General features: G+C 42.7%; 1 protein-coding gene across 1 annotated transcript in view; it reads right to left on the reverse strand.

The window, feature by feature from the left end:
* LOC126252719 (facilitated trehalose transporter Tret1-like) overlaps nt 1–13,785 on the reverse strand; it is a 60,930-nt gene that overhangs the window by 29,966 nt on the left and 17,179 nt on the right. Inside the window, exon 3 of the mRNA XM_049953622.1 lies at nt 6,415–6,684. Coding sequence (XP_049809579.1) covers nt 6,415–6,684 — 270 coding nt within the window. The remainder of the gene's footprint in view (nt 1–6,414; nt 6,685–13,785) is intronic.

A 13,785-nucleotide genomic window follows, 5' to 3' on the forward strand; every position in this document is an offset into this window, starting at 1 on the left:
TGCCTTCTGTAGTTTGAATCTTTATTTAGCTGGCAGTAGTGGCGCTCGCTGTATTGCAGTAGTTCGAGTAACCAAGATTTTTGTGAGGTAAGTGATTTGTGAAACGTATAGGTTAATGTTAGTCAGGGCCATTCTTTTGTAGGGATTTTTGAAAGTCAGTGTCAATTTCCAGTTCTTGTAACAGTCCCTGAAAAGCCTCAATGTCTTCTTTGCAACGTCCTGCAAAAATAATATGTCGTAAATGTTCAGGTAATTTGATTAAGCAAATGCGGATGAGTTCTGAGGGGCTGTATGGGTTTGACAGGTACTGATTTTTGTGCAATATGTCTTCAAAATATTTCACCAGACTGGAGAATTCAGATTGTTCGAAATGTTTCATCATTATGATGCTATGTTTTACTCGGTCTTGTGTGGCTTGAGACCAATATGCTGAGAGGAAGGCATGGTAAAATTCTCCTTCACTGTGGCAATCGTGAATGACCGATCGCATTCTTACAGCTGGTTCATTTTCTAAGTAGCCACACATAAATTCTAATCTGTGTTCTAACGACCAGTTGGGAGGAAAACAATGAGAGAATTGATGGAGCCATGCTTGTGGATGAATGTCGTTGCCAGAATTCTTAAATGTTTTGAATTTACGTGTAGTAATGAACAGCTTATAGTCAAAATCATCATGTCGGCAAGTCGCATATCGGTCATTGTTACGTCGTGTCGGCGGTTCCATCTCAAAATTCGGTGTACCTTGCCAATTTCTTTCGTAATTTCCGAAGTGCCCTGTGTTGTTATTTTGTGTCTGTTCCGTATTTCTATGACCCTCTTCCCGTGCTGGAGCGCTAGTGTCCTCTGAAATATGTAATTCTTGTATTACTTGTGCCAAATGATCTTGTACTTCCCGGATTTCTCTTTTGTACTGTGTATTGATTTGATTTTGATTTTGTTTGAATTTTCTAATTTGTTCATACTCTTCTGTGTCAGTGAAGGCTACAGGTCTTGTGTCATTCAGATCATCATCTACCTTTGTAGATAAGTTAGTGACCTGATCCGAAAGTTCGGCTACTTTCTCCGATAGTGAACACATTTCCTCAGTGTGTTTTTCTGAACCAAGTTTCAGAGTGTCCATTTGTGTTGAAATCGAATCTACTGTGTCCTTCAAGTTTTCCTGAGTTTTTGCAAGTTGCGTAACCGAATCGGTAGATGCAACTGAGTCAAATTTAGCTTGCAAGGTCTCATGATTTTCATGAACAGTAGTTTGTAGTTCTTTTATGGCTGCTTCGTGATTCTGTAGTGCATTTTCATGCCGCGAAAAAATAGGTTGGAAATGCTCACAAATTTGTGTTTTTACGTCATTACAGACTTTTTGACATTTCGATTCAATGTGATGTAACTCATTAGTTAAATCCTCACGTGTTTGTTCAAGAGTTTGCTCCAATGAGTCTAACTTTTTAAGATTTTGTTCCATTGTGTCTAACTTTTGAAGCTTTTGCTGTGTTTGTCTCTGATTTTGTTCCATTGTGTCTAACTTTTGAAGCTTTTGCTGTGTTTGTCCCATTTGTTGTATTAATTGTAATAACAATGCATTGGTGTCTGAAACATGTTCCTCAGTGCTTTTCGGCAGTGAATTTGCACCGGAAACATTCACATTTTGACAAGCAGAAAATGTGTCTTGACTCATTTGAGAAAACGGTGAGGACCCAAAACCTGAGTCTACAATATTTGCAAAATTATGTCCTGTCATTCCCGATTCCTGAGGCGAGCTGTTGCCGACCGATCGATCGATAATGCTTCCCTCTTCACTAATTGTTTCACTGGCCACGCCATTGTTTGCCACCCGCTCCATTTCCCTATGCACAGTTACCAAATTACTACTTTGAACATCAGTTAATTCATTACTCGGTGCCGCTAACACACTGCTTTCGTCTTCGCTGTCATTTCTCAATTTACTTTGGAGCCTAGTATTACGTTTTTCACACGCCATTATTGTCACAATATTTCACACGATAACACAGAAAAGCACAATTTGAAGAGCAAAAATAAGAAAACACATTAACATAGCACTGAAAATAATATCTAGTTAATTGCAGCTGCGAAATACTTGGTGCAAATCTACATGCATGCCACAATTGTTTTGCTGTACAACAATGAAAAACTGCAACTACAAAGGAGATTTTCTCTACAATTACGCGCTAGCAATAAACAAAAGCTACACTAATTACACAAACTACAAGAAAAAATCAGAAGATTCCAGTGAGGTATCCTGGCTGTGCTTAAACCTGACACACAATATTTTTAGCGCAACGCAATCTGACTTTCAAAAATCCCTACAAAAGAATGGCCCTGACTAACACTAACCTATACGTTTCACAAATCACTTACCTCACAAAAATCTTGGTTACTCGAACTACTGCAATACAGCGAGCGCCACTACTGCCAGCTAAATAAAAGATTCAAACTACAGAAGGCACTAACTACTGATAGGCATAGTTAGCAAATGAAAGATATTAATAGAGAACAAACAATGTATTTACCTTGATATCAGTTCATGACAAATTACAAAACTCCGGCATCTCTCTCCCCACATCCATCACTGCTGGCGGCTCACCTCCAACTGCCCAACGCTACGCGCTGTTCACAGCCAGCTGCCTAACACTACAATGGCGAGTATTACAACAATGCAAAGCAGCCACAGACTGCACACAGCACAGCCAGTGATTTTTATACAGAGGTGGCGTTACCAATAAAAAAACCTAAACAGCCTACTTACAGATTTTTATACAGAGGTGGCGTTACCAATAAAAAAACCTAAACAGCCTACTTACAATGTTAAGTGTTCAGAAAACTGTTCCTGCTTTTCTTTAAAGTGTTCGTACTCGTATTATGCTTAACGGATGTGTATGTCGTCTCTGTTTTCCGAATTTTTTTAACTCTTTTTAATTATCCTATCGTCACTGCCGTAGCAGATCCGCCTATCTAGAGGTCTTTCGTCTGTGCTGGTTTCCCAGACTTCCAGTCAGCCTGTTATCAGGCTGGCACGACGTTTCATAGAACTGCCGCACAATCTGTTTTACTCAGTCCCTCATCATGTGGATACCTGTCTCCCGATGCAGTTCTCGGGTAGGGTACCGTCACGGGAGGTGCATGGCGAGTAGTAACACTCTACCCTGCACGCCTTGGAGGAGACGAATTTGGCAATCGGCTGAGTTTCCCCAGACTGCGCCCGCGTGTTCTAGCATTGGTCGGATCAGTGCTAGATACAGTGCAGTGGGGAAGTGTCGAGTCTGGGTTTAGCAAGGGGTAAAACGCCTGCAGACGGGAACATGCTTTACCCCAGACCTCGCAGATGTGAGGGTTCCATACGAAGTTCCTACCTAGAGTTACCCCGAGATACTTTGCCGTGCGAGCCTATGGGATGGGATCTCCCATGTTTCGCAACGGTTGAAGGACCGCTGGGACTCTGCGCCTCGTAATCATGAAGCCCTGGCCTGTCGTGGCGTTAAACTTCAGGCGCCACTTGGTGGCCCATGTCCCCAAAACGTCGCATGCCGTCCGCAAACGGCGATGCACGATGTCAGTTCTCACGGAGCGAGCGTAGAGCGAGGTGTCGTTCACATAAAGTGCCAACAATACCCCTCTCTGTCTTTGGGGCATGGGCGGTATACAGGGAGTGCAGAAGGGGTCCGAGGATAGACCCCTGCGGCACTCCCACTTGTACTGCTCTGGCTGTCGGGATACCATCTTCAGCAGTGACTTGAAGGTCTGGTCACAGAGGGAAGACGCGATGAGTCTGACATGTGGGTCGCAAGCCTCAGTACAACAGGCTGGTAGAGAAGGCCCTCTGCCACATTTGGTCAGAGGCCTTTGATACGTAATAATCTTCCTTTGTCGAAGTTGTTTATGTTGCTGAGGGTACTGGCTTTCCCCATTTGTAGCCCGTGTCGTCCATAGAACGATTCCCGTTCTCTGATCCGATTATATACTTTCCTCATCTCGCCTTGAATCCGCAACGCCAGCAAGCGACATTCAGATTCACGGTGGATAGAGGTCAGTGTTTGATGCGACCCCAGCGTGAGTTGAGAGGCTGTGAGCTGTATCAATGCCGCGCTAAGTGGCCGCATGGTTTGAGGTGCCGTATCACAGACTGCGCGGTCCATCCCACCGGAGGTTTGAGTACTCCCTCGGCATAGATGTGTGTGTTGTTCTTAGCATAAGATAGTTTAAGTAGTGTGTAAGCCTACGGACCGATGACCTCAGCATTTTGGTCCCTTAGGAGTTCATAGACATTTAAACGTATGAGCTGTATAAATATTGTCGGCGCTATTCGAGTCCTTCTCCATATCGCTGAAGTGGTAGGATATTAGAGTGTCTTCATTTCATTCTTTATTTCTGTTTGGGAAATGTTATTTGAAATATAGGGCGTTCGAAAATTCCCTCTACAAACTTCGGGACTTGTAAAGGGGAGTGAGTAGAAAATATTTTGAATAGGAAACGATTCAACGCAACCACTATCCACCGTGACAGTTCTATTGCATTCCTACATAGGAAACGTGTTTTCAAACGGCTGTACAGCGGAAAAGGTAGATTTCCGGACAAGGGTTCATGTACAGTATTACGTGGTCAGTCCCCTCTAGAACAATTAGAAATTTGTAACGGAAATTTCCGAACATTCCATATTTCTTTTACAGCTTTCGGGTTTACCATGCTTCACTTCTATGGATTTATACACTACCGGCTATTAAAATTGCTACACCAAAAAGAAATACAGATGATAAAAGGGGAATTCATTGGACAAATATATTATATTGGAACTGACATGTGATTACATTTTCACGCAATTTGGGTGCACAGATCCTGCGAAATCAGTACCCAGAACAACTACCTCTGGCCGTAATAACGGCCTTGATACGCCTGGCCATTGAGTCAAACAGAGCTTGGATGGTGTGTGTATAGGTATAGCTGCCCATGTAGCTTCAACACGATACCACAGTTCATCAAGGGTAGTGTCTGGCGTATTGTGACGAGCCAGTTGCTCGGCCACCATTGACCAGACGTTTTCAGTTGGTGAGAGTTCTGGAGAATGTGCTGGCCAGGGCAGCAGTCGAACGTTTTCTGTATCCAGAAAGGCCTGTCGTGCATTATCCTGCTGAAATGTAGGGTTTCGCAGGGATCGAATGAAGGGTAGAGCCACGGGTCGTAACACATCTCAAATGTAACGTCCACTGTTCAAAGTGCCGTCAATGCGATCAAGAGGTGACCGAGGCGTGTAACCAATGGCACCCCATACCATCACGCCGGGTGATACGCCAGTATGGCGATGACGAATACACGCTTCCAATGTGCGTTCACCGCGATGTCGCCAAACACGGATGTGACCATCATGATGCTGTAAACAGAATCTGGATTCATCCGAAAAAGTGACGTTTTGCCATTCGTGCACGCAGCTTCGTCGTTGAGTTCAACATCGCAGGCGCTCCTGTCTGTGATGTAGCGTGAATGGTAACCGCGCCCATGGTCTCCGAGCTGATAGTCCATGCTTCTGCAAACGTCGAACTGTTCGTGCAGATGGTTGTTGTCTTGCAAACGTCCCCATCTGTTGACTGAGGTATCGAGACGTGGCTGCGCGATCCGTTACAGCCATGCGGATAAGATGCCTGTCATTTCGACTGCTAGTGATACGAGGCCGTTGGGATCCAACACGTCATTCCGTATTACCCTCCTGAACGCACAGATTCCATATTCTGCTAACAGTCATTGAATCTCGACCAACGCGAGCAGCAATGTCGCGATACGATAAACCGCAATAGCGATAGGCTACAATCCGACATTAATCGAAGGCGGAAACGTGATGGTACGCATTTCTCCTCCTTACACGAGGCATCACAACGTTTCACCAGGCAACGACAGTCAACTGCTGTTTGTGTATGAGAAATCGGTTGGAAACTTTCCTCATGTCAGCACGTTGTAGGTGTCGCCACCGGAGCCAACCTCGTGTGAATGTTCTGAAAAGCTTATCATTTGCTTATCACAGCATCTTCTTCCTGTCGGTTAAATTTCGCGTCTGTAGCACGTCATCTTCGGGGTGTAGCAATTTTAATGGCCAGTAGTGTATATTTAATGAAACTAATTTCTTAATTCTAAATCACTACCTGAGGCAAGGCAGTTTCGTAGCTTAACGAAAGTCTTCTTCTCTTGTAAAAGTATACTTTTTATGTCCTATGTGTGATTTTGATTTGTATGCATGACCAACAGAATATAGGCAGAGATATTGAGGAATCTGGAGATGGGGGGACAGAATGAATTTGAAGACTGATAAGCAAATCTACGCACGTTTAAGACGACAATTGTAACCACAGTGTCTTGCAAGGTTCTAGAAAGAATACGTTTTAGTTGCAGTTAGTACTGATTGTGTGAAGCGTGTACCTTCATCCTCTGAAGCTCAGAAGAGATGTCGCTGTCGTCGTCTCGCAGCCGCCGGAGAGATTCCGCGGCGTCTTCGTCCCTGCCCTTGGCCAGCAGGTAGTACGGTGATTCTGGCACCCAGAAGAAGGCCACCAGAAACAGGAGAGGCACGGCCAGCCCTATGGCCGCTAGCGTAGTGTACGACACGAAGGGGCCGATGCAGTAGTCGATCATGAAGCCCGTCGTTATAGACGGCTGTTGCACCATAAGCAGCGCGCCCCGGATGTTGGCCTGTAGACATAAAGCAGAGAAAACTATTCGTATATCGCGCTTATTTGGTGCAAATGTCGTCAGGACTAGAACTCCAGTCATGGATAAAGGAACAGAAAAGCCAGAATGAAACTTTCAGTCTGCAGTGAAATGTGCGCCGTTTCGAAACTACCTGTTGTTGTGGTCTTCAGTCCTGAGACTGGTTTGATGCAGCTCTCCATGCTGCTTCATCTCCCAGTACTTACTGCAGCCTACATCCTTCTGAATTTGCTTAGTGTATTCATCTCTTGGTCTTCCTCTACGACTTTTACCCTACACGCTGCCCTCCAATATTAAATTGGTGATCCGTTGATGCCTCAGAACATGTCCTACCAACCGAGCCCTTCTTCTAATCAAGTTGCGCCACAAACTCCTCTTCTCCCCAATTCTATTCAATACCTCCTCAGTAGTTATGTGATCTATCCATCTCATCTTCAGCATCCTTCAGTAGCACCACATTTCGAAAGCTTCTATTCTCTTCTTGTCCAAATTATTTATCGTCCATGTTTCTCTTCCATACATGGCTACACTCCATACAAATACTTTTAGAAACGACTTCCTGACACTTAAATCCATACTCGATGTTAACAAATTTCTCTTCTTCAGAAACGATTTCCTTGCCATTGCCAGTCTACATTTTATATCCTCTCTACTTCGACCATCATCAGTTATTTTGATCCCCAAATAGCAAAACTCCTTTACTACTTTAAGTGTCTCATTTCCTAATCTAATTCCCTCAGCATCACCCGATTTAATTCTACTACATTCCATTATCCTCGTTTTGCTTTTGTTGATGTTCACCTTATACCCTCCTTTCAAGACACTGTCCATTCAGTTCAACTGCTCTTCCAAGTCCTTTGCTGTCTGACAGAAACTACCTGGCGGATTAAAGATGTGTGCTGGACGGGCACTCGAACCTGGAACCCAGTCTTTCGTGAGTAAAGCTCTTACCATCTTAGCTACCACTGCACACATCACAACGCGCACATAAAGCTTCACTTCCGCCAGCACCTGCTTTCCACTTTTATGACAGCAAAGTGCACAGAAAGACATATGTGAAGGTTGGAATGTAGAATGAGGTACTGGCGGAAGCAGAATTATGAGGACGTGTCGTAGATAGTGTCTGGATAACTCACACCCAGCGAGAGAATTACTCGCAAATAGCAAAATTCCGCGCTAAAAACATTGTTCAGCGGCCAGGAAGTTTCACAACAAAAAACGCGGCTTATGATGATAGTGACAGTATTGCTACAGGCAGGCAAGTAAATTATTTCTATACAGTGTAACGTCTTGTAATAAACAAAGCCAATATATTATGTAATAATTAAAATATTAGAGGTGTCATATTGTGTCATTATGTAAAATTATGTATTATTTTCTTTATTTTTTTATTTTTGAGAACGTCTGTGTCGGCGAGTAATAAGACCGACACAGAAGATAAATGTTGTACAAAGATCACCAAATGAATTTGTATATAAGGCATGATGTAAAGCAATGTCTTTGTCTTCTTAATCTGAAAGCTGTGAGAGAAAGATCTCCTGTTATTGTCGTAGAGAGCGCGAAGGTAGCATTCTTTTGTCGAGATTGTGAATTGGACGCCATTGCGCGTGAATGTACACAGGTCTGTAATTATTAAGATATTTAAATGTTTAAATAGAGTTGTTTAAATGAAAACTTGTATTACTTAAATGTTAAAGTGTGCCTGCCTATTATCCCATCCTGTTAAGATATTTTTCAGCCATATAAAAATATTATCTGTGGAGCTGAGCTGTGTGGAGAAAGAAGAGCCGCTGCCGCGGCATATTTAAACGACTTACAATATAGTCGAGTATACCGCAAGGAAGCGGTAAAATAATAGTAAAAAATAATATTATTTCTTTTAGCTCCCAGGCTGGCAGTGAAGATCAGCAGATTTTATGATGTGTTGCAGGTTGACGCGGGCTGCTGATAGGATATAATTTTCAGTGCAAATAATTTTATGTACCTAAAGAATCTGATAGGAAACTTGCTGTGCTCCGTTCTGACCACGGCTAAATTTTATAGTGAATACGTAATTTTCTTTAATGAGAGTCTCATGTTCTTGGGCTAGCCGTGGTATGAAATAGCATTTTAGTAAGAAACAAAATCCACTGCAAACTTGTATTTGTGAACGATCGTACGAACTGTAACATCAGTGATCATAGGACATTAATTTCAACTTTGAATAATTACGAAGTAGGAAAGATATATTGATACTTAGCATGAGTTGCAGTTACTAAAAAATCGTTCTTTAAATTGTAGGCCAGATTCAGAACAATAATACTTCCATCATTTTATTTTGCTAAAAAAGGTAACGATGATAAAGCAATTAAAAGCACAGCATTGTTAAAAGAATTTCACGTCACTCTTTCCATATATGCGTTGTTACGCCAATAATAATTAAAAATAATTAAATAAACCAGAAGGAGCAAAAACAATTTTTATAAAAGCAACAATTAACGAAAGGGCAGTCGGCAACAGATATAGTTTTTTTTTTCAGAGAGACGTGAAACTGGCGCCCAAAAACGCGGGGCCCGAATTTGCAGTGGCCACAATTATAAAATTTTATGTATTTTCTTTCAGTGTCTATTGTTATGTAAGTGTATATGTATATGTATTTAGTGTTAAATGTATGTATATCATGATCTATGCTATGTATTAATGAATGTTCAAACACTCTTACATGACAAAACGTACTACTGCAAGCGAGTTTGAGAAGACGATCCTGATTGTACTGAGAAGCTCTAACGACTACGTAATCCGGGGGCAGCCGGACCCCGAGATAATAGAAACTAAAGGTAAGACTACAGTGTAGTTGTCCTGTTTGTAGAAGTTGAGCTCCAGTGAAGTAATCTCATATCGCTAGTGGTGTGCATACTGTACGTAGTTTGATGTTAGTATTTGTGACAGGACAAAGTTGATGTAGATAGTAATTTTTAGTGTGCAGTGTAGTGTATATAAAGTGATGTATTTTGTGTGCAAGGGGAAAAACTGTTAGATTTTGTGTTTTAGTAAGCAATTTAGGAATATGGTTAAGTTGCGTAGTCAACGTCCAAGCAATATGGATACTGAAGAACAACAATTAGCTAGTGAAGGAAATGTGGAACAGGGTGCCTCAAGTAGTACTAGTATTCTCTTTGAAGATATAACTGGCGAAAATGTGGGGGCAGGGCCACAGGAAGTAGTGCCACCGCCCACTAGTCATCAAGTTGATGTAGATAAAGAAATTGTACCACCACCAGAAAAGCAGGAACCAGAGAGTGGTAATCTGCCTGGTGGGTATTCAATTCAGACTATATTAGAGCGTGTGCTAGATTACCAGGCAAAATTTGCGCAACAGCAAGTTGAGCGAGATCGCCGGCAAGCTGAGCGAGATCGTAAGCTAGCAGAAAATTTACTTGCCCAGCAAGCCGAGCGAGATCGCCAGCAAGCCGAGCGGGACCAGCAACTTGTGCAATCGTTAGAAAATATGAAAAAAGAGATAGCAGATATGAAAAATAATTACGAGTCGATACCTAAGGCCGTGCAGGAGCTGACTGAACAGGTCACCCACCTGCAAGTAGCAAACACTAACATGGTAGATGAAATAGGTGTCTTAGCCAACAGAGTAGAAAAGCTAGAAATAGATTCCACACAGCTTGTAGAGCAGAAGTGGAATGAACAGGCAAATAAAATTGAAACAGAATTTAACTCATGGCTAGAAGTGAAGGAGACTGAGATTGACACGAATATTAATTCTAAAGTAGAAGCAGCAATAGCAAATAGAGATTCAGAATCGTTCAGTACCGCCGTAAATAGTCAGGTACAGAACGATGTGCAAACCATTAAACAAATACTCAGTGAGGATATTCCGCAGTGGCAAGTGAATGTTAACAAACGGATATCCGATCTGGAGAAGGGTTTAGCACAAAGCAGGAAACAAGTGGAACAGGAACCTCTGTCGCCAACAGCCCATGGTTTTGGCAACGCACAAACTTATATGCGATACAACAATGGGGAATCTGTAGTCGATAATGCGAAGAGCTGTAGCTCCGGTTCGGAGCACACAGCATATGTCCCAGCAGCGAACCCATGTAGTTCAAAAATATTAGTGGAAGAAAGTTTAATTAAAAATAGACAATTTCAAACATTTACTACTGAAAGGAAATCAGTACACCCAGTGGTATTTATAAAAAGCTTTAAAAATATCTTACCCAGTGTATGGAACGAAACACAGAAAATACAATACGTAATGTCGTACATTCAAGGTGACGCAGCACTGTGGGCTACAGAAGTAGCAGACAGCTGCAAGACATACGAACAGTTTGAAAGGGCATTTTTATCGAAATATTGGTCGCCGTGTATACAAGAGCGACTAAGAAAAGAGGTATATAATCCCGAACCGTACTCACCCCGTCTTGGGAATTTGAGGCGGTACTTTGAAAAATATATAAACAAAACACGCTACTGGGACGAGCCTATATCACCGAGAGACATAATAAGACTACTCAAATCACATTTACCAATTCAGATCAAGGAGAAGTTAATACATGTACCAGAAAGCGACATGGAAAACTTCCTGTCGGTCCTAGATTCCATAGATTTGATACAGGAAGATGTAAAATCGGCGTGCGACCATTTGCGGAATAATGGGTCGGGATGTAATCACGACAGAAACAGTAGTGCACAGAACCACAACCATAGAAATGGTGGGGGTGGTAGCAAGCGACAAGAACAATCGCAAAATGGTAGTAACGGTAGAGGCCAAAACGGGTATGGACAACCAAATTATAACAAAAAGCGTCGATTTGACGACAGATACGAATCCGGAATGTCAGGGACCAACCGCTGGAAAAATGCGCGAGGTCAGTGGCAGAGTAATTATAATGATAGTAATCGAAATTGGCAACAGAATCAGTGTAGAAGCCCAGAGCGACAGGCTAGTGACCGGTATGACAACAATAGACCACCACCGCAAAACGCGCCTATTGCGCAGCCGTGGCGGCCTACAAATCAGAACGTACATATAGTGGAGGTCGCGGACAATAGCCGTCCAAGTACCTCCCAAGTAACTAATCCAACAAACTAGAATCGGCCTCGATATGCTCTCCATCGACGGCCGAGGGATGGAGTGAGAGCAACTCGAGTAATAACAGTAATAGACCTGGGATACGCATGCTGCGATACAACGAAGGTGTCAGTATGGATAAAGATCTGCTGAACGAATCGCACGAATGTAAGAAGGATAATAACGAAAATGTGCAAGCTATTATTGAAGCTAGAATCAATGATGTTGCAGTAAACATAATTATCGACACAGGTGCCTCAGTAAGTGTGATGAGTATGGAGTTATTTAAAGCACTGGGAAAGGGACATAGTATTCCGACCTTCCCGGTTAATAATTGTAAGGTGTCTGGAGCCATTAGTGCACAGAGCCAATCAGTTAAGTACCAGGTGCAGGTGGAGATTTATAAGGAGGGCGAAGCCATAGTGAGCTCGTTCCTCGTGGTTAAAGGATTGAAGGTGGCCTGCATTCTGGGAGTAGATTTTCTCCGTGAGAGGGACGCATTGATCGACCTCTCCGTGGGGAAACTAAGCATAATTAATAGGGGTAGAAGGATTGAATTATCTATGATGAAATCGAAGGAGGTACTTGTGCCGTGCTGTAATCGAATCGATATCAAAGGTAGGAACCCTTGGGTACTACACATCGATGATTTTTCACATGCAACAGACCTCTATTACCCGAACTTAGAGGATCAAAATTTCGAAACAAATGTCGAGGCATATCAGACTAAAGTGCACGAATCGGAAGGTTTAAATGATACGCAAAAGCAACAGTTGATGCAGCTGCTATCGGAATATACTATGGTATTTACCGACCGTCCAGGAATAGTCAAAGGGTACCACTATCACATAGAGGTGATACCCCATAATACATACTGTCGCGCAACCTACTCCATCCCTTGGTCGAGGAGGGAATTAGTAGCTAAAGAAATTCGAAAGATGTTAGAGTGGGATATCATAGAGCCCTCCTTCTCTCCATACAGTAGTCCTCTTGTAGCAGTGGCGAAAGCCAATGGAAAAATCAGGCTAGTGTTAGATGCTAGGGACATTAACAAAATTATTATACCTGTCCGGACTCGTCCAGAGAATTTAGACGAGCAAATACAAAAATTTCATGGAGTGCAGTACTTGACCTCGATCGATCTGAAAAGTTCATATTGGCAAATTCCCCTTACAACGGAATCCAGGAAGTACACAGCCTTCATATTCGGGGGGCGAAGTTACCAATTCAAGGTGCTTCCCTTCGGATTGAATGTGAGTGCGGGAGTGTTTATTACTGCACTAGACACCGTACTGGGTCCAGACCTATTGGAAAAAATTACGGTATATGTAGATGATTTGGTAATCGCGACTGCTACTTGGGACGAACACATGGAATTGTTGCACAGAGTACTAGAGAGATTTAGGCAAGCAGGGGTGACAGCAAACCTCGAAAAGTCAAAATTTGGCAGAAACAAAATTAAATTTTTAGGCCATCTTATTACACCACTCGGTATCAGTCCGGACAACAAAAAATTAGAGGCGATCCGACAATTTCCAAGCCCCTGCACTAAGAGACAATTGAAAGCGTTCCTTGGGCTGACGTCTTTTTTCAGGAGGTTCGTGCCCAATCAGCTGTTAAATGACGCGTCACTACTAAATCTATTACGAAAAAATGTGCAATGGGTTTGGAATGACAAATGTCAACAAGCCTTCGAAGCGATTAAAACCGCCCTACTGAATGCGAATATTTTGCAGCACCCCGATCTGTCCAAAGATTTTTGTCTCGCGACGGATTCATGTTCTTATGGCTTGGGCGCGTGCTTGTTTCAGTGGGAAGAAGGAAACGACCCAACAACAATAAAAGTTATCGGCTTCGCCAGTAGGACGTTAACTAGCTGCGAGAGAGCCTACTCGGCAACTGAACTCGAAGCACTTGCAGTAGTCTGGGCTGTCAAAAAGTTCAATTATTATCTACAAGGGAAGGAGATTAGAGTCTATAGTGACCACCAAGCGTTAAGTTTTTTAATGTCATGCAAG

This window comes from Schistocerca nitens, chromosome 4 (assembly GCF_023898315.1).
Source record: "Schistocerca nitens isolate TAMUIC-IGC-003100 chromosome 4, iqSchNite1.1, whole genome shotgun sequence".
NCBI lineage: Eukaryota > Metazoa > Arthropoda > Insecta > Orthoptera > Acrididae > Schistocerca > Schistocerca nitens.